This window comes from Semicossyphus pulcher, unplaced genomic scaffold (genome assembly GCF_022749685.1).
Source record: "Semicossyphus pulcher isolate SPU_LCO1_2020_fin unplaced genomic scaffold, fSemPul1.0.p SCAF_7, whole genome shotgun sequence".
Classification (NCBI taxonomy): Eukaryota; Metazoa; Chordata; class Actinopteri; order Labriformes; family Labridae; genus Semicossyphus; species Semicossyphus pulcher.
The window spans coordinates 10,100,412-10,126,044 of NW_027211748.1; the positions used below are offsets into that span (position 1 = coordinate 10,100,412).

The 25,633-nt window shown below is 43.7% G+C and overlaps 1 protein-coding gene across 3 annotated transcripts in view; it reads left to right on the forward strand.

Moving 5' to 3' along the window:
- Positions 1-25,633, forward strand: part of gpc1b (glypican 1b) — a 78,691-nt gene that overhangs the window by 27,471 nt on the left and 25,587 nt on the right. For all 3 annotated transcript variants that reach the window (XM_069684394.1, XM_069684393.1, XM_069684392.1), the window contains one exon: positions 21,724-21,882. In XM_069684394.1, coding sequence (XP_069540495.1) covers positions 21,724-21,882 — 159 coding nt within the window. The remainder of the gene's footprint in view (positions 1-21,723; positions 21,883-25,633) is intronic.

Consider the following 25,633-nt stretch of genomic DNA (forward strand, 5'->3'; position numbering starts at 1 on the left):
AAGAGAGCCCGTTACATCCACGTTAGCATCTTCTCCCTTTTACAGAATTCCTTTGCTGCTCTGAATAGTTTCAGCACCTCCATGCTTAGTTTAATAATTCTCCTTCTCTTCTACCACATCAAAGGATTTATTCTCCCCCAGCGAGTTCAATGAAAAGACAGATCCACTGTTTGAATTAGCCAGTTAGCTTAGCCCACCTGAAAGACAAGAAACTATGGGAAATGGTAATCCTGGCTCCTGCAGCCTGCTAAGATTGTTCCGTGCTTTTTTCTTGGCAAAGCAAAGTAACTTCCTGGAGGCTTGTTGAGACAGTGCGGTTACCACATCACAACATGTTCTTTCACACTTCGGCGGTTGCGTAGAATAAAGAAACAACATGTTCAATAATGAGCTTTAGAGTTAGTCGATGTTAACTTTGGACGAAGCTGTTACCACTTGTGTTCAGTCTTTGTTGGACGCTAAGCTAACAAGTTGCTGCCAGCTGTTTTGTTATCTTAACTCTGAAAGTGGGATAAATCATCTTGTCAAACTCTGCAAGACAGAAACAAAGTGTGTGTCCGTTCCTTGTCCTGCATCACATTACTGACCCCGGCTGTGTAGGTTCACCAGCTCTCATCTCTTTGTAGCATTAGCCTGGTGGTTGTGCAGTGATGCTGCTGACTCCATACCATCATGTGCCCGCTTCTGCCTTGTGCTGGGACTGCAGATAAGACCCTGAGTCGCAGAGGAGTGGCACAGATAACCACAGAGAGCCCTTCAGCCCTTCCCTCTGTCTTACTGTCTCTATTTCTCTCCCCACACTGTCTGTAAATTCTCAATTTCTTTCCCTACTCCCAGCCTCTCCTCCTCCCTCCCTGGTAGGAGGGATAACCATCTACCCTTTCAGCGAAAGGCAGTGCCCTATCAGTCTCCCTTTGGCCTTCCTCTCAGCTTTCTCTCTCCCTCTCTCCGTCCTTCTGCTCTGCTTCATCCCGGCCCGGGAGGATAACCATCTAGCCTTTCAGCACAGGCCTGCTCTTTCTAATGACTGTTTCCAGTGAAAAAGGACAGTGGAGAAGCTTTGTCTCTTACACTCTGGTGCATTTCAGCAGCTCGGGGGGAAAAGGGGAAGTCTATATCATTTTTTTGTAATATTTGGACAGCAGCACAGTGAGGGACTTTTCATTTGATGTGTTGGCGAGATGAAGATGAGATTCCTGCTTCTTTACATTTGATCTGTGCTTTTTGAAAGCTAATACGACACCGGTGCTTATGTGTGAGTCTGTTTGCTAATTTGATAGTTTCAAGGAGTTTATTTTGAAGGGTCGCAGGTCAAGTTCAACTGTCCTAATCCACCTCAGTCAAACACAACTTTCAAAGATTTCAGTTTGGTTCTCCTTGGCGGCATCTATGGCGATAAACAGTAATTGAAGGAGCACATTTCCCAGATAGCCAAGTGTTGCATGTCCACGGATAGCTCCGGTTGTAACGGTTGTAACTCTTGATTTTCCTCGCTGGCGGTCGCTTTCCTTTTTAGACTGTTTGCCTTCATCTGAGTGGATTTTCACTTATTTTTGAAGTTGTATCTGTAGTCATCCATCTTTTCTTTGTTTGTTCAGCCATAGTAGATTACTGTTTACTCGCAACACTTGCAGAGACCGGAAAAGCGGCCGCTTAGCTTACGGATGCCACGGTGTGGAAATGTTCCCACTGGTTAATAATCTTGTGATAGCACCGGTCTTACTGATTACACCGGACATAAAAGAAAAAAAAGTCATTGATGACACATAGGTACGTGTCTGATGCAATAAAATCTCAAAGGAGGCAGTAAATTCACTATCCATGCATCCCAGGGACACACCTCATCTTTCCCATACAGAACGATACGTTGTGATCTACAAACCTTGGTGTCAGAGCACCGCTGTTTCAACCCTCTGTGCATCTAAACTGGGCAGACGAGATCCCGTGTGCACAGTCTCGCTCTCAGTTAGTTTAAGGTTCGACAGTTTGGAAAGGTACCGAAGCTTTAAGCTTTATTTTCTGATTGTTTCACAGCGGTTACGCTCCAAACAACAAGCCTACACACCTACACCTCCGTTCAAAACCCCAAGAAGGTACGGGGTTTAGAATTTATAGACCAAAGTCACGCTTCGCCCTCCGTCACACCTGCAGCTCCTTACAGCAGCGGCACAAACACACACACACACACGCACACACACACACACATACACACACACACGGACTGTAACACCGGTAACGCCGACTATTGCGGCAAGCCTACCCTCTCTGATGGAAAACGCGTCACTACCTTGTGCCGCTTGTGATTTTTTCCAGACATTAAAATGAAAATCTTCGAGATTACAGCTTAAAAAAATGATGAGCCACCATGTTTCCATCAGACTGAATGTCTTATCTGTAGAATGAACACAGTCTCTCAGTTGTCACACAAAGGGTGGAAAAGTTTTGAGAGCTGTTTACAAGAATGGAAACTAAGATTTGTCAAGAAGAGAAAAGTGGAGCTCTTGACAAAGAAGAAACTCAAAAAGCAGCCTGCCTGTGAAAATCTGATGTTTGCAAAACTGATAAGTGACTAACAAAATGTTTGAATAAAACAGCCCGAGTGGAGGAAGACGAAGCAGTTTCAAGCTCCGCGTTTAAAGCAAAGCCAGACAGAAAACCAAGAAGTCGTGACAAGCGACGGGAAAACATCTGAAACTTTGAAGTCAGCAGACGAACGAGCGAGGAGAGGAAAAACATTTATAGAGTGAATGACAGAGCGAGTGAGAGGAAAAACGAGAGAACAACAGAAACAGAGAGGAGAGGAGGAATGCAAGAAGCAAAGAACTGCAGCACTTCCAAGTTGGGGAGTGCAGATTTGACAAGCATTTAGGTTTCCTTTTTTTTTTTCAAAGAAGAGCCTATGAAAAGCGCTCTTTCAGGCCCGGACTGAAAGGGGGATTAGACGGAGGCACAGCGAGTGAAAGACACAAACATTCCGTTACACATCTTGTGCATTTACCTGTCAGAGCGCTGCAATAAAGCTGCTCCCACATGGGCAATATGCCAGGACTTTGAATTCTAAAGGCCTAAAGAGCTTTCTGTGAGAATTCTAACACCAGAGTGGATTTGAGCCTTTGTTAGGGCAAAATACTGAAGATTATAGCAAAATAATGCTGTAATGTTTAAACCCTTCTGATCTCCAGTCTAGTAATCACCCCTTATAAGTAATAATGTAAATCATGCTGTCTTTGAAGTGTAATGCATATCCCTTCTTCTCCCTTCACAGAGTTATATTACAGTTTGACCTTTTAGCATCAAAGTTGCGCATCAGTTCCAAGCCCCTCTGGATGTAATTCCCCTTACAGCTATGGTGAGGAGTAATTTGCCGTGGTTCTTGCTGATCTTTCTGTGAAGAATGCTTGGATTGTGCTGCTCGGAACATAAATTCTCAAACTGCACATAATCTGCCCGCTGTCCCTGTCAGCGCAGAGAGAACTAATGATTTTTTACATCATTAAGCTCCCTTTAGCGCCTGAGGGGTCATTGTGTGACCAGGCAGCCTTGCACTGTCACACTAACAAGTGCTAAGCCGTGACAAATGTAGTAGTTCTTGAGGTTTGGAAATGTGTTACGTTCAGTCTTTTCTATGTTGTTGTTTATCTCCGTGTGTGACAGAGATCAAGTGGTTCAGTCTGAGCTAGACCAAATGGACCTTCTTCCAGGAAAGTCTTTATTGGTGGTTCCAGTCAGGGATTATTACACCACCATGAAAGTATTTGCAAGAAGGTCATCAGGGCCAGCCAGCATAGCTCCTGGACGCTCGGTTAACCCGAGTGTGTTAGTCTTACTTAACTTAACAGTTCACATACTTCTGAGTATTCCTCAAGATTTTAGATCTTGTGTTTCAACCTGTAGCACAAAAGGCACCGTTTAAGCTCTTTCCCACATCAGAGGCTCATGCAAGGTTGCACATTATGCAGTGAGAACACAGCACACGATTGAGTGTTCTGTTCCTCCTGGGTCTATTTTACCATCAAAATGAAACCTTTGCCATACTTCAAGATATAATCTTAAATAAATGTCTGCTAAGTCAAATCTATCACCGAATGAGTTAACACAATGGTGACTGAGCCTAGGGCCCACTGATGAAAGCCTTTGCATTTGCAGTATATAGTATTATTACAGACTGGGTGTCTGTGGCGACATTCGTGGAAAGTTAGTTAGCCCAGTTAGTGACGCGTTTTCCATCACCCAGCAGTGGTCGGTCTGCCAGAGGGTAGGCAGAGCCAAGCCTCCTTTTCCGGTCTCTGTAAGTGTTGCGAGTAAACAGTAATCTACTATGGCTGAACAAACAAAGAAAGGATCGATGACTACAGATACAACTGCAAAAACTGCAGTTGCCTTTAATCACCATTAGGTGCCGCCTAATAGAACGAAACTTCAAGATTATAACTTTAAAGCTCCTGTGAGGATTTTTTTGGTGGGTATGAAACAGACTGAAATTAAGACGGATGCCTCTATGTGACCTACAAAAGCAAGCAAGACCAACAGTGACAAGATTGATAATTTCTATATAGATATTTGTAATGCCTGTAACTGCTGCTGCGGGGTAGGTGTCAGACCGGGAGGCTAACCGCACGTGGGCAAAACAGCCTTTGTTTACATTTTCCACGGCAAGGATTCTCGATGACTGATATGTTTAAATGTTAAAAGAAAGCATGATGAGATTTTCCACCTGAAAACACTACTTACACGTGTACAGGACAAGATCAGCAAAGAGATAATAGGTAATTCTTTGTCCACAGGGGGCGCCAGAATCAACACGAACTGAAAGTTCCTCAGAGCAGCTTTAACGTTCATAACTTTTATACAAGGTTAATTTATTTATTTGTGTTTTTTTTAATTTTATTTTGCAAATTCCATTTATCTGTCAGCAGGCTTAACTTGTGCCATGCACATACACAAATACACACACACCCCTAAGTCAAACGTGATGCACTTGTATAAATAATGCATAGAAAGCTTGGAAAGCGACATGCCTTAAAAACCTCTCAAATGTAGGACTATAGAGAACACTTAGTATGTGAAGGTTAAGGCTGAGGTCAAAGGTCACACATCTAGAATACACAGTTGTACTTTGTTTAATGGGCATCTAGCCATGTACCCTCAAGCTTAGAGTCAAGGAATGGCTATTAGACAGAGTAATGGACTGATGATAATGTACTGTATGTACTTACAGACTGTGTAATGTAAGCTAACATTACGTTAAGGAGTTTCTAATAGGATTTGTTGCGAGATTCCGATATGTTTTTTTTTTTTTCAAGCAGTTTTTAAAGGCTAACAAAATATAGTCGTATATTGTTTTATCAGTCTTTGTTTTTATGTCCAATTTTGTTTCTAGTCGCCACAAACATCCTGAAGGTCAGATGACTCAGCTTCCCAAAAAGCCAGCCCTTTTTCCCCTTTAAACAGCACACAGGCACAGCCGGCGGTTGTTGTGGTTCTTCAGTCGTTTTTGTGAAAATGGTCAAGGCCCACGCTGCTCTGCATCAGGCAGCAGAGGTGACATCAGAGATGGTGGCCTACATGGAACAATGATCTGGTGGCCTGTTTTCTGAAGAGAGCTACTGTGGCGAGTGTTGCTCTGTGATGTTTCATGCAGTGCAATTGTGGTTTGCTGAGCGAACACGCTGGCTGGAGGCGAGGAGGAAAACAGAGACCACAGATTTAATAGTTCTGACATTCTCCAAGCATCTTCATCTTTGTGTTGACGGACGCCGATGCTCTCCAGCAGTTTGTTTTGTCTGTCTTCTCAGTCGCTCTTTACTTTTGCTCTGCCTACCTGTCTGTGTAGGAAACATCTTGTTGTTCTCTGCTGTGCGACTTTAACGTTCACATTTCTTTGCCTTTAGGTCTCTCTGCCTGGCTCTCGGTTAGCCGTGTCTGCCTGTTGTCAAGAGCGTTCTCTGACTCACAGTGACTAAAAGAGGCCTGAAGTGCTGGCCTGTCCTGACCTGACTTCAAAATAGACAGCTTGGCACGCACGCCATGCACACACACAACATCGGCGAAACAGGGCTTTCCTTGTACAGCTTTAGTTCCCATGTCAGGCCGTCTTTCAGATCAGGATTTTAATATGACTCACTGGTTATGAGACGTCTGAGTGATCGTTGGAGAACAATCATTGAAGCCCAGAGCTATCTCCATAATGCGCGTGATTGTCAGTTAACAGGAACACACACACTGGAATACATAGTGCTGTCTGTCGATTCGCTGATTAAAGTGCTGCAGTCGGTGCTTTGTTGATTAATCCGACAGCATCTAGATTGAAGATGCTCAAATGAACATTGAAGCATCCTCGCTACATAACCAATGAGCTGTGCAGCTGAATTCCCATTAAACCAATATGGCCACCAAATGACTGATAATGATACTTTTTAGACTAAATATAGACATTTGACTAAACATAAGAGAACCTCCCCAAAGGTGAAGATTATTGTCTTGCCCCAGCCATAAATATATAACACACCAGTGTTTGAAAATCTGGGCAAGTGTGGATTTGCTCTTTGGAAGCCCAGATTCCCTGGCCAGATTCCCAGCCAGAGGCGAAGGAAGGAAAGGGGGCGGGGGAGGAAGGGGGCGAGAGATGAGTGAACTCGAGGAAGGACTGAGAGACTTATCTGTGCTTTGATCTGATGACTGAACGTCAGTCATATTTTCTCACGGATCTATAATCAGATCACCCAACTTTTAATACTTATATGAGCCATTATGGAGGATTAAAGAAGACCTGATGGAGGACTCGACAGCCTCTCTACCTGCCTTTGAAAACGGTTGGATGGGAGCGGCAAGGGCGTGTGTTTGGGGGGTTAGGAGCCGGTGATTGATGGCTTTCTGTGAAGGCCTTTGTGCCGTGGCAGCAGATAAAAAAGAGGCGGATTAAAGAGCAGAAAAACATTGAAGGCTTCCATCATATATGCCACTTGTGCTCTATTCAAAATGTACTTCAGTTCATTCACAAGCAAAGAATCAGAGTGAGAGCACAGAGCGTTCATTCTTTACGAGGGGTGGAAGCTGCAGGCATAAATCTGAGCTGACAGTTCGTAAAGTGCCTTAATTACTATTATTATTATTATTATTAATATTATTATTTAGCAGTCAGTATTACCCCTTTTTACAGACGAAATTACCGTGCAAACAGTAAATCTTTTACATTAATTTTATTAGAGAAACTCTATTAAGATTCAGAGATAAGAATGTGACTCTGCTCAATGAAATGCACGGATCTGTATATTCTGCTCTGTGCAGTCTCTAGAGCTCATAGTGTGAGAGAGGGGGGGGGGGCAGAGAGGTGAGTTTGTGCGAGTCGAAGGTCTTTGCAGGTAACAGCTGTGCCTGCAACTCCCCAGCAGAATACTGCTGAGAACATTAGCTGATAAATCATTTACAGACAGGCTAAGAAAAAATGTAAATTCCAATTTTGATAGCCGGTTGTTTGTCGGTTATGTTTCGGCATAAAACAATTTTGAGGCTCTTTTTTTGCTGCTTGTTAAGTTAAAGGTATTATCTTGAAGATTTTCTTGTAAATAAATGTCTGGTAAGTCACTATCTATCTCTGAACAAGGTAACGCAATGGTGACTGAGCCGATGGCCCGCTGATGAAAGCCTTTGCATTTGCACTATTATGGACTGGGTGTCTGTGGCGACATTTGCAGAAAAAATCACAAGTGGCGCCCAGTTAGTGACGCGTTCCATCAGCCAGCAGTGGTTGGTCTGCCAGAGAGGGTAGGCGGAGCTAAGCGGCTGCTTTTCCGCTCTCTGCAAGTGCTGCGAGTAAACAGTAATCTACTATGGCTGAACAAACAAAGGAAAGATCGCCAAAGAGAACGCAACTGAAATCTTCGAGATTAGGCCTTTAAGTTAACAATCTAAAGATATTACATTTGGGTTGATACTAATGGTGATTTGTCAGTATTCAATGAATTAAAGGAATTCTTGATAACATTTTTCCTTAAATCTGCAATACCTCCAGAAACAAACTGTAAACACAACCCTGACATATAATTTATCCACTTTGAGGTTAATAATGTAATTCCAATGGGACAAATACTAATAATTGTGTTCATTTGTCTAGGACAGAATACACACTGTCCATTTAGTGCTGTTCTTTTCTTTGTGAAACATTTGCTTATCTAGTTCACTAGCTAGTTGCTAACATCCCCTTCCTGCAGTAGTACTGGATAGCTAGCTACAGTGTATTTACATCTTCTCTGCTAAACAGCTGCAACTTTATACTGAAAAGAAGAACAATTAGAGTGAACCAAAATAGTAAAGTTGCAAGTAGCAAAGCCAAAACTACGGAAGCCCTAAGCAGACACGCAGCCATACATGTCATTTACTCCTTTTTAATAGTGAGTAATTTCCGTTTTTTTTGTCGAGATCTTGATTTATTTATGTCGTTATTTCGAGATAATAAAGCTGGTTTTCTCGTGATAACGGGCTGCTGCCATGGCCCACACCAATGAGGTAAGTTTTTACGTTTTGTTAGGTAAGCCTTTTTCTTTGTTTGTTATGTGCTTTTGCAAATCTGACGTTGCTGTGGTGTAAAGTCGAGATCTCGAGAAAGCAACCGGAAATGAGTCAGGAAACAGAGAAATTAAAATGTATGCATGTCCTCTTCGGGCTTCCATACAAAACAATAAGCTGAAGCTGTGACACTCTGTAGATCTGAGAGCAGCTGCAGAGTCTGGTTATATATCTCTGCAGGTTTTGTTATTTAACAGCAAGTCTTTTCACGAACAAGTATGAATGTGATCCATTGTTGAGATGAAAATATTCATTATAGCTGCTTTCATTATGAGTTAGTTCAAGGTCAGTAAGTTATCTGAGTCACCTTCTCCTTCTTTGCTTTCTCCCAGCTTCTGATTGCTCTCCATCTGTGTCAGTGTATCTCTCTGTGTCCTTTGTGAAAACATTTCATCCCCTCCGCCTTTTCTTTTCACGGCGCTCCGGCCCTTTTTATGTGCTCACCTTTCCCAGTTTTTCTCTCCTGCTTGCATCTCTTCCAGCTGCATCCCCCTCTTCCCTGTGTGTCTGCATCTCTGGCTCAGTCCTGGCTGAATGTGTTCTCGCTCTTGTTGCTTTGACAGGCCCTGACAACAGCAGGTCAGCTTTTATCTGTCAGCCTCTCCACCTCTCAGCAGCAGCGAGCAGAGGGGAACTGGCTGCTTTGTTTGTTCTTTCACCGTCAAGAGACAGTCCTGCCACAAAGGGAAGCTCGCAGGTTTAAAGGAGTCAAGCCACGAGCGCTCTCTCATACACATACCTGCACGTATTTACAGTGCTGGAGCGCTCCCTTTGTCAATATAGCCTCTCTCACACGAGCCATATTATGTAATGGCATTTTACATTCCAGCATCATCTGTTGAAAAACAGGCAAAGTGTTTATCCACAAATGTTGCTCTGTATAAATCTATCAACCAGCCATATGAATGTATCGGGCACAAACAATATTGTTTTGCCTCTTTCTGACGTATGAATCATGTTTTATGACATTTAACAATGAAATATAGAACATCAGACACCAATAAACACATCAATTTATTTCTAACGCACATAATATAAATGTATAGATACTTAGTGTAAAATAAATTAGGTCAAAACCTAGTATGTGGCTGACCTCATCAGGTCAATGTGCACTTTGTGGGCAATGTGTTACAACGACTGTCCTTATGAGGCCAGTGGCGACGTGTTTGAAAGCAGGTGCGCGCTGCGGACGTAGGTGAGGACAGCGGACGAGCAGCGGAGGAGCAGCCCCGCCTACTCCCTGAACAAAGTATCCAGAGCCGTATAGACAGAGAGTCGCGTCAGTGGCGGTCCAATATGCTCCATGATCCGCCATGCGATGTTGCGACACTCTCTTTCTCTTGATCAATAGAGCTGTACAGTTAAGGTTAGAATATGCCTCCAAAAGTTTTGTCCAATAAAACACAGCAAAAGCCAAGCTAACATTAAGAAAGCCACAAACAGAATTGAATGTAGTAAGACGACGTTCGGAGTAAGTTAATAACGGTTATAACACAATTATGGGTCAGCATCTGAAAGAGCAAGAGGAAAAAAAGGTGGCTCTTGAAATTTAATTTAAAATGGTACACTGTGGCCTCGGAGCAGCAGTGGAAAAAGCCTGGTCATATGTAATTGAAAAACATAAAACAATTGTTTTTATAATGGTGTTAGATGATTTTTCTGGCCCCTTGGATACAGCTCAATAAGCTGTGAACACCAAACAATATATATATTCTCATTTTATGGACTCACTATAAACATGTTCCTTAATCATTGCCTATTTATGTCTGTTTTATTTAATCTCCTGATGAATATAAGGCCAATATTCACTCTCTTTTTTGGCGCTTTGTTTTTGTCTACTAAAACTAGAGAAAAATAAATGTTGCCTTTGTTAGAAAGGACAGCTGTAGAGAGACAGGAAATATGTGAGTAGAGAGTGGGGGATGACATGCGCCAAATGATGATCAGTGCGTCCAGGACTGTGGCCTCTGTACACGGGGGCGCCTGCTCTACCAACTGAGCTAAACCATACGTAGCTTTTTAGCTTCTAAGTGCTCCACCATGTTCATTAGCTGGTCGCTACAGGTCTCCCGTTTAGTCCTGGGCAGGTCAGAACAGTGTGTTTATCTGAACTCGCGTTACACACTGTGCAAGATCTGACAACGCTCTTCCATGTTGCGACTAAACTAAATCTACCCTGAACAGTGTTGTCTGCTGCACACACTTCCTGTCTGGGAAACTGCCTTATTGAAGCCCTCTGTTCTTCCTTCTTATCCTGAAGAATTGTCAAGATTCAGACTCCATTGCGAGCAGTAACACATCCAGGAGGCGGAACAGCAAAGTCTTCTTTCGTCCGCGTCATGTGACAGGATGTTCTGTCTGATGTGAATCAACTGTTGACACTTTCTGTCGAGGACCTTTCGCTAGATCGTCAGTGGAAAACTCAGCCTCACACACACACGCACAACAACACACACAACAACAAACACATTCCTCCAAGCATAAAAATGAGGTCAGGCCTCCGCAGCCTATGGTTACTGCTTTTATTTTGAGATGGCCTCGGATACAGAATGTCTCAGATACACATCAACTTCTAGATAACTTTCTTTAGAATAACCTTTCTATTGACTTTTCTCAATCCCGGCCCCTTATTTCTGCACTAATCTTTTGATCTGTACGCAAGTCAACATAGAGAAAAGCTCATGTTAAGGCACGTCTGTGGCAGGGTGGGTTACAGGGTGTAACTGGGACAGTTTGTGTCTCTTCTGTTTGAGCAGTATATTGATGGATTTGTTATTCTTGTAACGTCTGAGTAAATTTCATTCGCCGGGATTATAGGTTAGACCGATTTAATCCCAAAGCACACAAAGTTAAAGACAAATGGTGGGAATGGATAAAGGGTGAAGATGATGCTGAAGAAGGAAAGGCATGGTGGAGCACGTCGGCAGACTGGTTGGAACTTATTCGACAGCACACGCACTGTACCTGCTGAGTGAACGGGACAGGTTGCTGCCAGCATTTAAAGCAGTCTTCACTGTATTTGGTTGTACAGTGCTGACATTGGCTTTAAATTAAAACTAGAAAGCCGGATACAAAGAGCGAATGAGGTTGTGCAAATCTGTGGTTCTTTTATCAGTGTGGGCAGTCAAGCATGCTCCTCAGGGCTACAGCAACTTAATTACTAAACCGGTTGTAATCCATCATGTTCTTTATAAATCACAGCTCCCATTAGAGGGATGCCACAGCATCGGGATGCTGTTGGTTCTGTCTGACCCAGTGCAAAGGAGCAGGCACGGGCTGCTGGGCTCATGTAATACCGTGCAATTCCTTCTACTTAACCGTGTTCCTCTAAATGAGCTTCAAAATAAACTTTCGGTTCAGCCTGTTTCTCTCGCTCACCCACCCACATTCTCTCTTTCTCTCCATCTCGTAACATTAGAAATTTCCATCCCTAATCCATTTCCATGTGTAAACAATGACACTATCACTGTTGTTCTCCAGTCTGATGTTCCAGCATCTGGTCCACATCTGTTGCTATGAAATGATATAAACTGTCTGAGAAACAGGGAGAAAATCCAACATCATTTATACACGTTTAGGCCCTACAGCCTCACGATGAAGATGTTTCAGTTTTTTAAAGCCCGTAATCATCTTAAAATCAGTTCTCCTCTTGTAAACATGACTCATTCAGGGGAATTTTCACCACATTTTATGTGGATGTCCAATAAGTATTGATGGTAAGTAGTTAAATGAAGCAATAAATTCCCCAGTGCGTGCTATGTTGACCAAGAAACAGGAGTTGTCCTGTTCGCTGAACTGTGTGCAGCGCCTTCATGTACCAAGATGCAGTGCATGCGAGCATCCTCTGTCCCCTCCCCTACGTCTCTGACTCAGCCTGGCTCACCCAAAGCAGCATCGGTAAGCCATTGCTGCTGTTTGTAAAGCACTTTTGCAATACAAGCGAAGGCTTAGACGAGGAATCCAAGCTTAAACAGCCTGTTGTTCTTCAGGCCACCAGCTACGCTAAATGAGTTGTACCTGCTCCAAGCTGAACATCGGCAATAACAGTCGGCGCGTTTGTCATACTATAAACCTATCCTGTAAGCAGGATGTTCCATGCACTTACCCTGTTCTGGCTCGTGGGGGGGCTGGAGCCAATCCCAGCTGTCAATGGGTGAGAGGCGGGTCGCTGATCGCCAGTCAGTCACAGGGCTGACACATAAACCCCATTCCCATCAAAATTAGCGCTTTGGCGCAGGTTTTTCAGAGTCTCTTTTCCCATTGCCAGTGGAGTGTACTCCTTTCGGTCTCTTTTCTGCTGCGTCACCGTCTTACGTCACAAACACGCCGGAAACAGGGTTAGTAAACAGTAGTACGCACAAATAATAACTAACCTCTCCTCTTCCCCTCGGATCAGAAGAAGCTACCTCACCTCGCTGTCCTGCCAGTGTTGCTGCATCTTGTGCGAAACAAAGAACAAATTCCCCATTGTTTGTTCTGTATTTACGCGACAGCGGCCGGAAGTTCATTTCGCGTCTAAGCGTTGCGCCAGAAAGGGGGCGGGGATTCGACCCGGGTTTTGTGTTCCCGATTGGAGCCGAGGCGATAATTACCCGGGTCTACTGCAGAGACATTTGACTCGTGTCTGAATTCCGATTGTAACCTTCCCGCTAAGCAAAAAAGCCGGGTGTTAGCGGGTTTAGTGGCCCTCTACGTCCAAAACCCAGATTCGAACCAGGAACCTTCTAGCTGTGAGGTGAACGTGCTAACCACTCCACTGTGCAGCCTCCTGCAGGATATTACACTTGCTTTGTTTGCACTTGTATGAAGCCACCAACAAGTGAATGGGGGAGGTAAAGTGACCTGTCCTATCCCGTCCTTCCCTTTGCTACACAATGCCTCCCTCATCCATTCTCTTTCTCTCCGGCTCATTTATCAGCACAGGCTGACCACTGTTACTGGTCTTAATCAGCCGTAGCTATTTAACTGTAACCGAGTAATCTACTCCCCACGGCCCATCATCATTACTTTATCAAATTATTCATTAAGCCATTCCTCTATCCAGCAGACAAAATGAGGAGCTGGTCAAACTTTTCCCAGCACATTTAAATAAGTCTCATTTAGGTGGAGTAAGTAAAGAAGCACCTGTTAGTGTGACAGTGGAGGGCATAATAATTCGCTGGTGTTTCATTGTCTATTACTACATGTGCATAGGCGGTATGTGAACGAATCGCCCTCTGATCAGGCAGCGGTGCAGGTAGCCAGACAGCCAGTGTGGGCTTGAAGAAGGCAGCATGGAGATCAGCCAGCCCCAGTTGTAATGTGTTATTAATGTGTTGTGTGGCCGCCACCTCGTCTGGCTCGAGGAAGCTATTTATGTGACCTGCAGCTTGGCTCACGTTACAATGTTGGTGAGCGGTTAGGTTAAAGCCTGGGTTGCCTCTAGGCCTCTCTCTCTCTGTGTGTGTGTGTGTGTGTGTGTGTGTGTGTGTGTGTGTGTGTGTGTGTGTGTGTGTGTGAAAGTTAGGAGCACAGACAAAGACAGACAAGTAGACAAACAGCAAACAGGAATGCAGAGTGGTTGCTGTTAGACAGAGACTATAGTGTTGTCTGTAAAAAGCATTTGTCTGGTCTGGTATGTGAAATTTCAGTGTGAGTCAGACATGTAAAATTCTGTTGCTAAATAACCCTGTTTTTTATCAGTTTAACCATCATGCACTGTTCAGGTATGTGTGTGTGTGATTGCTGGTGTTCCATGGCTGTTTAGGCCACACATGCACACACACGTTGTTACCACTAGGCTGTTAATCGTTGACATCTCGCAGCGTGTGTGCATACGTGCAAAAACACACATGAACTGCGCATGGGTTGAAATAGCTTCTGTTATGCAATTGCAATCATCACCGAGGGAGCGTTGGCTTATGTGTGTCAGCATATCAGTGTGTTGGCAGTCATGGCATTTTGTCTAACGTGCTGCACAAGAAAAGAACGGTGATTTACCAGCTGTTTGTGTCATGCATCTTATATTCCTATCTGCACTCTTCTCTAAAGCTTTAGTGCCAGCAGCGTTAGAATGGAAAAACAACAACCAGAGCTGGCCTAGTTCCAGAGGTTTCTTTATTGACAAGAAACAACTACAACAAAAGTGAGGCTTCCGAGCAACTTGCCGACGTGTCTTACTTTTTATATGCATCCTCAATCAAAAATAATCAAAGGTGCTATTAGAGCGCATGAAATGTGCCATGAAATCATTTCACTGTTCTTTCTGACAGAGGACCCCCTGCGCTCCGGCTGATTAGAAGCTTGATTAGCTCTGTATTTGTAGAGCAAAGATCAATCAAGCGGCATCTGCGGTTCACTCCAGGTGACATGCAACTTCTTTTATACCTGAAAGGGTAAAATGTAGATGAATATTTTAGGACAAAGTATATGTTTTTATCCAGTCTGCATGAGCTCTGTGCACACTTCTTGATATGATTGGTTTGAAGGCATTAATGAAAATATAAATCGATTAAAGTGGGGGTATAATGCTAATTTCAAGCTTCATATTTCACTCTGTGATACCTGTGGAGTAGCTTAGCATCAGTTACAGTTAATAAAACTGGTGCTCTGTGACGTCTCGGTTAGCTCTGTCCCTTTAAGAGCCCACTTTCTTCTGATTGGCCAGCTCTCCGAAGCCTGCAGCCTCGCACTTTGTGACGTCACAAAGTGCAGCATGTAGAAAAAACTGTGAAACCTGTCGTTCACAGCAGCCTGCAGACTGAGCTGAGAAGTCCGGGGATTACTCCAACATACTTTTACCTCCAGATTTGAAACTTCACCCACGTTGAGTCTGGACATCCAACATTGTATAATTATTATATTAAAAAAATGAACTAATTAATCGCACAATTTGCTGTGATTAATCACGATCAATCGCTTTTTTTTCTCCTTAAGACTGAAGCTTGTACTAATGGATATTTAAATGTAAAATCAGGAAATTAATGTAGAATCAACACAAAAGAAATATAGTCAAGTTAAAATACTGTTTAATAATATCTTTTTAACTTTAAACACAGATTCTCTCCTACAAACCACAGATTTCCAATAAAACCCTCAAGGCCATCAAAATAGACTGTCAGCTGTAAAGGCATATTTCTTCCATGTACTAAAAGAAATAATAACAAACCCAGGCCTATAAGTGTCAAAGTGTTTCTAAACCATCATTGTCCTTATCCGTCTTTAGCCAGGATGGTTCAGTGTGGCGGTTGTCACAGCACTGCTGCGGCGAGCGAGCTGCCCAATTGGCCGCTGTCCTCTTCCTGCCCGCTGCCCGCTGCCCCAGGCCAGCCCCGCTCACCTCTGACTGCCTGCGCACGGGACGAGAGGAGAGAGAGCAACTTGGAGCTGTTGACAGAGGAGCCGTGAACTGCGATTACTCCTGAGCAGCATACATGGGATTGAATTAAAATATAATACATTTCACTGGTCTGAAAAACACACTAAATCTGTCGCGAGTCGCTTTTTAGAAAAAAGTCGCCAAGCGGGAGAGAGAGAAAGTCGCTAAATTGCAACACTCACAGGAATTGCCACAGGAAGTAAACACAGCGTCAACAGTTAATTCTGTTTATTTTTTCTGCGTGAAATATTTCAAATTAATCTTTTTTGACAGCACTAAAAATTATATACATGTCTTACAATGTGAAACAGCATACTACCCCCTCAAATGTACACAGTATGTCAAGCTTCATTACACAGGTTCATTGTGTTCTTAATTCATGAAGCCAATGTAGAGCAGAACGTACCATAATGTGAAATAAACTACATCGACTGCGCATTACGTTGTGTAACACACCCATGCATCTGGATGGAACAAACACTACACTAATAACCGGACGGGGCCAGCTTTTAGACTCCTTTTTTTTCACACACTTTCAGACTTCCAGCGAAATGACCGAGACACTTTGGCTTTGACTCATTCTTAATTTCCTGTTGCCCTCTCCTCTCTCCGTGTTTCCCACCGTCCCTAAAAGCCTCTGACTGTCAGTCTCTCCCATGCTTCATCACAGTGTTCACGACCGTATGCTGCCTTCCCAGATTGCCGCCTAATAGGAGCCTTCCTCCCTGGTGAACAGTGATAAGCTAATGGTTAGGGAATTGCTCGCCATTTAGCAGCCGAGTCCGTCAAAAGAAAAAGCAGAGAAGTGATGGAGGACTCTCTCGGGGGTTAAAGTGAACTGTTAGTTTCCTTAATTTCTCCCTCATGCATAGATTAATGTTTGGGTGGGTTGGTGGTTTGGAAACGTGTGTAATTTAAGCAGATTATTGGTTTACTACCTCCGCGCTGATTGGCCTCGCAGAAGGAGGCTGATTAATGCAGAACACCTACTCCGTCAATTTGAATACATTTGAATAGATCATTTAATTTCGAGCAGATCTTATTCATGTGTGCCTTTGTTTCACCGCTCTGCACCGACTGCGCAATCAGCTTAAACCCCGTAATTCGTCTCCTCATGCGGGATATGAACTGTCTTATTATTGTTATTATTATGACCATATTTTTCAAGTTTATCATGCATTCCGCGGAGTTTATTCAGACTGCAGGAACATTTCAGGAACAATAGAGACAGGAAATTTCAAGGGGAAGGCTGGAAATTGGTTAATGCAGGAGTAAATCTCTAATGCATGAGGAGTGGTCCGGTGGAATGCAATAAAAACATGTTTTTTTTTCTGTCACCAACTACAAGAAAATGGGTTTTGTGTTGTATTATGAGCACTGAAAATTGGACGTCTCAAGCATTAGCTTTAGCTGCCCTCTCTGTTGTGGCCCTGTAGACGCAGCCTCCCACCAATACAGCCCCTCTCCAGATTGAGCTGTCCTCCTCTGCTGATTACTCTAGTATCCTCTGGCTACGAGTCTGAATGTGTGTGCGCGTGTGTGCAACTTCTGTGTGTGTGTGTAAAAGAGAGCGAGATACAGAGTGGAAGAGTGTGTAAAAGCAGGAGAGCCAAGTCTGGTTGTTAAGGGTATATTTCCTTTGCACTTTGATCGAGAGTGGCTTACTGTTGCTCTCGCCCAAATAGACACGCAGATTCACACACACACACACATACACACACACACACACACACACACACTCTCATAAGCTTACTCCAGTTTACAGAGTCAAATGGAAGAGACTGCTCTGTTAAGCCGACGGTTAGCTTACCCAACTGGAAACATGATGCTGTGTTACAGGTGACCTTTTCTGCAGTGTGTGTGTGTCCAGGCCTGTATGTGTGTGTGTTCAATGTGCAGATGTTGTGAGGGCACACTGACCCTGTGAAGAGGCTGTTTCTGGCTGGCTGCATCTGGAAGCCTCACACCTCTTACTACCCCTGTGTGCGTCTAAGTGTGTATTCTTGTTCCTTTGCACAGATGTCCTTCAAAGCAGATTGCAGAGGAGGAAATGGCCACGGGCCCGTGATAGACGCACACACTAAAACCAGTCATGGCATTTAAATGGCCGTCCCGGGGGCTGACAGATTACATCTGACCTCTGATAGGATTGTCTGCTATTCCTCCGTCTTGCTTCTCTTTTTCTTTTGTACACTTTCTCATTCAATTCCTCTCACCAAAAAATCACACAGCGTCCTTCTCCAGGTCCAAACTCTCTCTCCCGTCATGTGAGCAAGTGACTCACACCACGACCGGCGAGAGGCTGCTGAGAGACACTCAATGTCACCTTCTCCTCCGATCGGCGCAGCCTTTCCTCCACTTTCCTGTTCTGGGAGGGAAATTGCCTTTAATTGCTCCACTTTAGAGTTGGCCTGGACGAGGCACTTGAAGGACAGTTGCAGAAACTTGCTCGACACATCATCAGCGAAGTGTGCGAGTTCTTCTCACACACACATCGACGGTATGATTCAGCTGAGATCGCACACTTGATGGGGGGTACACCGCGATTAACTCGGGCTGCGAGTACAGTAAATGAAGGTGAAATGCCTGCTTGTAGTCGTTGAGCCGGCGCTCGCAGAAATCAGTAGCTTTAACGATGAAAAGGATGCCAGGATCGATGTTATCGACGGGGGCACTGTGCCTATAGACTCGCACTTTGCTGAAACCCCGCCAGGTGCATGCTAATGACAGCCTGAGGGACGTGAAATCATTATTTGTGAACTTATGTGTGTTTACAGCGTTGAATATGCCTTTGTGCAGGCTGTGTTGAGCTCACTGATGTGATTATAGGAGATTTATTACAGTGATGCCAGAGTGTATCATCACCAAAGCTTTAATTAGCCCGAGGTTTAGACTTATTAGAGGACTTATTTTAAGACTTAGTATCAGACTTCTTATTGACGGCAGTCTGTTAACAGAGGCTGGGACAGGAAGTAAATACTTTGGATGCATTTCTGTGCATAAAGCGTTGTAGGAATATATACTGCTTTTGTATGAGCAGATTTAGAAGCAGAAGAGAGTTAAACTTCTCTTTGAAGGCTTTGAAGGTAAAACTGTGTTACTGAGGTGTTTAAACGCTTAAAATGTGTCCAGGCATCAGAGGTATCTTTGCTCTGACATTCAGAAGCAGAAAATAGAAAAATCCAAAAATAATTAAAGAAGCGAGGTGCAATTTGGACTGACTTTCATAATTTGGCATCAAAAACTAAATTTGGCACCGAAAACAAAGTTAAACTGAAAGGAGAAACATTGGCTCTGATTTTTGTTTTGGCTTTGAAAAAATATTCCACTGAGACATAAAACACAAAATAATGAAAATATTTGTATTTTATTTTGAAATTTTTTTCTGATGGTTTTTCATCGACAGTCTCCTGAGTGTTAAACTTTTGAGGGGAAGTTTTCAAGGACACAATTCAGCTCTGTTATTCTTCCTTCACCAAAATCAGAAAATTCTATTGATAAAAAAAAAAAACACAACGCAAAAATATCAGAATGAAGGGGCGCCGGTTTAGATTATTGGTTAAATCAAGTGTCCCTTACACAGAGGCGTCAGTCCGTGATACAGCGGCCCCACTCTCGGCCATGTGCCGCGTGTCATCCCCCGCTCTCTCTTCCCCTGTTTCCAACACTATCCACTGTGCTCTCTCTCTAAATAATGGCATAAAAGGCCAAAAAAAACGTATATACTAATCAAATACAGTATATGACCACAAATTTCACTTTAAAGCTCCTGGGATGAGTTTTTTTTCTGGTTATGAAACAGACTGATTTTATTTCTGATTACTCTATATGAGCTACAAAACCAAACCAGACCATCAGCGACAACTTTCATTGTTTCTCTATAGTTATTTTCAATGTCTGAAACTGCTGGCGGGGGGTAGACGCCAGATGAACCGATTAACTGCACGCTGCCTTTGTTTACATTTTCCAGGGCAGAAATTTAAAGTGAGTGATACATGTGACTGTTAAAGAAAGCAGGATCAGATGTTTGTTAAAAAACACCACTTACACTTCTGTACAGGACAAAATCAGCAAAGAGATAAGAGGTACAGCTTTGTCCACAGGGGGCGCCAAAATCAATACAAACCAAAAGTTCCTCACAGAAGCTTTAATTCCAACAGAAACAGGCCATGCGTCTATATGTAGGGTCTGCATGATCAAGGCCATGCAAGAGGACGTCTGAGGACCCTCGAGCAGGGAGGAAAAGAATGTGAGAAAAGGAATGTGTGCTGAGGTGTGAGTTACGTGGAGGCTGTTGGATTGCTTGTCACTGCAGGGCCTTTGGGTGGTAAGGTAGACTCTGAGATTCAGTTAGCTACCCCCTCCATGGAGGGAGTAATACAATCAGAATGGAAATGCTACAACCTACTTTCCATCTACAAACACTGCTGAACACAAAGTATAACCAGCGGCATACTTATAAGTCTGCCTGTCACTTAAAAATACTACTATTATTATCCTTCTTTTAACATCTAGCACAAGCCTGTGATGCATCATTAGAGCAGCAACCACCAACATGTCTCTAATACTTTGGGGCTTGAATGCTTTAAAACAAAGATACATTTTTTAAATAAGGAAGACAGCAGGTAGCGGCATCGACCCGACATGCTTTGAGACACTTTCAACAAAAGCCTGATGACGAGCTCCTCGTTGCCTGAAAAAGAAAATATTTACGCCCACATAAACAACAGCACACCGTGGCAAGAAGATGTGACCTCAGGGCACTGACTCATAAAGGGTGCAATTCCATCTGCATATTTGCTACATGGCTTTTGATGTTTGTCTGCGGGCTTTTGTCTATATGCGCGCATCAGAGGGTTTAATAAATATTTCCACTTTTGACAAGCAGGAGCCTTTTTTTCCTTTATTTTCTTTAGAAGGTTGACAGAGTAATCTAAAATCTTTTTTTTCCTTCATACCACAAATGTCTCATTGTTTTTCTTTTTTGATCGTTTTGTTTTGCGTGTGTGTGTGTGTGTGTGTGTGTGTGTGTGTGTGTAGATTAGTCTCTTGGAATCGTAATAATGGGAAAGAAAAACTTCAAAAGTACATTTTTCAGTGCGAGTCAAAGTGTTGCATCATACATGATCCTCTCTCTTCACCTGCAAATGAACATCACCCGCATGAATTCGGCTCGCCTCGGGCCTGGTTGCGCTGATGTGGATGACGTTATTTCCATCTTACACAATTTGTTCTGATTTCAGCTGCGGCTTGACCGCACTTCTAACCAACTTTGACAGCCCTTGTTTAAATACTCACATATGTGTTTTAGTGTGTGTGAATTTACTCCCACGAAAAAAAAAAGCTTCCAGATCTTTTCTACTTCCCTGCTTTTCTGACTTTCTGTGTGTGTGTATGCGCATGTTTGCAAATGCATGCACAGACATGCGTGTCAGGAGTGCTCATTAAAATTGTATGGGAGCTGATGCTGTACTCCTGCTCCACTGCTCCCATTTCCACAGAGTTCTCCACATCTTGCCAGGTAATCAGGCGGGCGCACACATGCGGCCCTGCCAACAAGCCGGGTTTAAGGTCGTAAACACAGCCACTGCAGCTAATTCATCCTGTCATGTTCGTGTTCGCTGCAGTATTTTATACAGCAGCGACTTCGAAGCTGTTGGTTTAGGTTTAGTTGAGTGCTGACTGAATTAATGGAGCTTGTTAATTCTAATAACATGTTTTTTGTCCCCTTTCTTCCTCCCCTCTTCTTCCCTTTATATTTCCTTTTCCTCCTCCTCTCTCCCCACCTCTCCTCCTGCTAGGGGAGCACCTGCGCGTCTGTCCCCAGGGTTACACCTGCTGCACCAGTGGCATGGAGGACAACCTGGCCACGCTGAGCCGCAGGGAGATGGAGGGACTCCTCAAAGAAGCTGGTCGCGCCTTACAGACGTCGCTCACTGGACAGTACAAGGCCTTCGACGGTGAGTGTGTAATCAGTTAATAAGACGACTGAATGTGTGCGCGTGTAGCGTAGTATTTCAACAGTAATGTTTGACATCACACACCAGGGCGCAGTTTTGTTTGTTTTCTTCTCAGTTGTGCTGTTTTTTATTTCACATTTCCACCCAGCCCACACAATGAAGCAGGCATACACACACACACAGACTGACAATAAGTGAAAGAGATAAGTTAAAGCCCTTCTATTATACAGTCTGCAGATTGATGTCGAGCATTGATTTATTGTCATGCTCCAACAGAGGAAGTTGGTAATGCCTTGCAGTGATGTTGGCAGAATGCCAAGTTATTTTATTCTTTCACTTTTGAACCACGTCTGCTCCATCGGATCTACAGAGAACTTTAAACAATACAATAACCAGTTTGGCGGAGAGGGGTTCAAGATGCTCACAATATATCTACAGCATCCTAATTTAGGGTATTCACTGCAGTTGCCTGTATTACCCTGTAAACACCAATTAGTTAGTTATTAGACTTCTCCACTATGCCGTTCCTGTTCCCTCAAAATACTGCAAATAAAGTAGGGTTGTTTTATATTCAGGTCCTAGACTTTTAAAGGCCATTATACGTTCACAACAGTAGACAGCGCCACTTATCTGTAAAGCGAGTGGACCCCTCATGACTGAGGCCAGCTGTCACTCACAGTGAGGTGAAAGATGGAGAGACGCGTTATCGTCCGGAACAAATGGCTTAAAAGTAGGCCAAGTTAACCGACAACTGAGGCGGAGTAATGATTCCAATTTTAAGATAATTGTTGTCACAGAGTGTAATGTCCGAAAATGGCGAGCCCAAAAAGATCAGGGGCCGGCCGTAGCGCCGTGTAGCCCAGCCCCTTCCTCCTGGGCTCTCAGAAGGCTTAGCCCTGTCCTGTCGTGGTCCTGGGTGTCCCCCGGGACCGGATCTGCCTTGACCGGCCCAAAGAAGCTCTGCATCAGGCCGCCTAACCACTGCGTCTTAAAAATGCTAACAGTCTTAGCTAAGAGATGGTAACAGAGAAAAAGGTACCGCGGTTGCTTTCAAGAGATCGACAGGAGAGTGTGTATGAAAAACGGAACGTAGATACGCCCCTTACCAGAGCTGTCATCCAGCTGTTTGAAGACTGCTCTATAAATAGAACTCAGTTTGATGCCTAATGATTTATTGAACATTGAAAGGAATTTTATTTAGTTTAAATGTGACAATTTAATCTAAAAGACACAGAAAACATGATTTTATTTTAAAGGTATAATAAGTAGGATTTTTCCTTGCATTTTGTCAACAACACATTCAAACTGGACCCCTCCTCCTGGGCTCTTCGTCACCAGAAGCTCACTCTCACTCTCTCGTGCGAGAACACGCCCACCCCACCGAGCTAACACATACAGCATTCTATGCGCTAGCATGCTAACCGCCGGTTAGCTTGTCCTACCCGGTTTGAGGCACCTACCTGTCCAACAGAAAGAAGTCTTATAATCAGGGTGGTGTTATATTCGGACCAATGCGGTATGTTAAAATGAACAGTAAAATGTTGTTGTACATGGCATTGTGATTGCTGTATTGGAGCAAAAAGCACAAGAACAAAAGTCTTAATCACCAGATTTTGCTCTGTCTGTACTGTAGCAAAGAATAGCCGAAGTTTTAAACACAATCATATAAATCCAGGACTTAATTGTTATGCTCTGAGTGTAAGAGAATAAATGAGCGAGACAGAAAAAGAAAAGAGAGTGGGGGTTTCAATCTTAGAACAATGGAGCACCAAGGCAATTATTTGTGTCTAATGACCTGCTCCAGTTAATAGAAGGGTGTCTCTGTGCTCCACTTGTTCCCCTTGGCCAGTTGGTGACAATGGATCTGTCAGCCGGGGCTCTGAGCTTGGCTAGTTAGCCTGACCTTTTCAGATCCCAGTGATTAGTAGCAGAGTGACATTTCTTTACTCTCCTGCTATCGCTCTGTATACTTCTGCCTCACGGTCCCTCCTTTTCACTCAGGGGGCAGAATCTGTGCCAAAAGGATATAGTCGCCCTGCCAAGAACACACACTCACACATGAACACACACACATATACATACATACACAAACTGTCCTAGACATACAGATTCTCTCCAATTTCGTTGATGTCATCTTACAGTGAACTTTCCCACTCCTTAGAAAAACACCTCTTTCAGCACAGCGTTCCAGTAAACAGCACAGACTACAGACACACACACTCAAGCAGCACTCAGCCCCGACCTCTAAACAGTCTAATGATCCGCATCCAAAAACCTTGCAGATAAATACACAGAGATACACTTGTCATAAACAAGATAACTTGTGTTGCCTCACGATGAAGTCATTTGGCATCTGGTTTTGTTTTTGTGCGCTTGCCAGATGTGTTACACTAACAAATTTCTAATAGCTGCTGTTTTGAAATAGAAATTAATCAGACTGTTCGCCGCCGTTGATCTCATATCGCACCACACCTGTTCATCCTCTCCTCCTCTCCTCTCCTCTCCTCTCCTCTCCTCTCCTCTCCTCTCCTCTCCTCTCCTCTCCAAAGCCACCCACTCCCACTCTGTTAAACGTTTTTTCGCCCTGTTTTAATGTCCCCTTATCTCACCCCAATGAGCATCAGATGGGGAGAGCCGAGCTGATGGAGGGAGAGAGAGGATGTATGTATGTGTGTTGGGACCTTGAGGTCTTTAAACCATCTGTTGTTCACTGTGTCCTCTGAAGGCGAGAGCTGAGCGATAGACTGGGGTTAATTTGACCGAAATCCTTCACGTTTACTGCCACATGATCAGAGCAATTTGGCAGGATCGAGCCACTCTTACTAAACACATCCTGTTGTTATCCTTAGCTGTTGAAAAGTGCAAAGTTAGATGAATTGCTGTTAAACTTTAACGCCATTACCATCGTCAGGGGATGATTGGTGGTTGGATCTTTGTTGTTTACATGGTTTGACAGCAAATATGCAGTAAAGTTTATATTTATGGTTTAAAAAACAAATGATTACTCAATTCCTACAACTTTTTTGCTCATCTGACTGCAGGAGACACAGTGACATTGTACCACGCTGCCAGTCCCTGCACATCTGGCTGTGTTTAGCAGGGTGTGGGCTAGCTAGCGCCATGTGGCTAAGTGTAGGGTGTTACTGTTCCAGCCCAGGCAGGCTAGGCCTTTTTAGGTCCAGGGACTTTGGAAGAAACCCCAACCAAGCAAGCCACAGATTACAGGACCAGCATACTCTCATACAGCTGGCTCGTGGCCTGCGAGTGTGCACACTATGTAAATGTGAGCATGCAGATGTGTGTTTATATGCATGTGTCCGTAAGTTTGTAATTTAGCGAGTGTCACTGTGTGAGCGAGTGAAAGCGGCCTTTGTATGCAGTATGTGTGTATGTGGTTTGCACTTGGTTCCTCCAATCTCGTCACTGTCAATCATACTGTGTGGAGAGGCACAAACTAAATAATACATTACGTTAAACAAAGATGCAGAGTATAATGATGAGGAGGGCGAAGAGAGGGTGAAGGAGAGGACGGAGTGAGAATGAGACAGATGGAATAAGAAGAGATACGGAGAAAAAGAGGGGACAAGGACGAGGGTGAGATAAACAGGTGGAAGTGGAAAGGGGTAGCCAGAGAGAGAGAGAGAGCTGGTGTTACATTGAAGTGAGAAAGAAAAGGTCAGAGAGGACACAGAGAGTGATGGCACCGAAGGGAGCAGCGTGTTAGATGGCAACCAGGTGTGTTAGACAGACG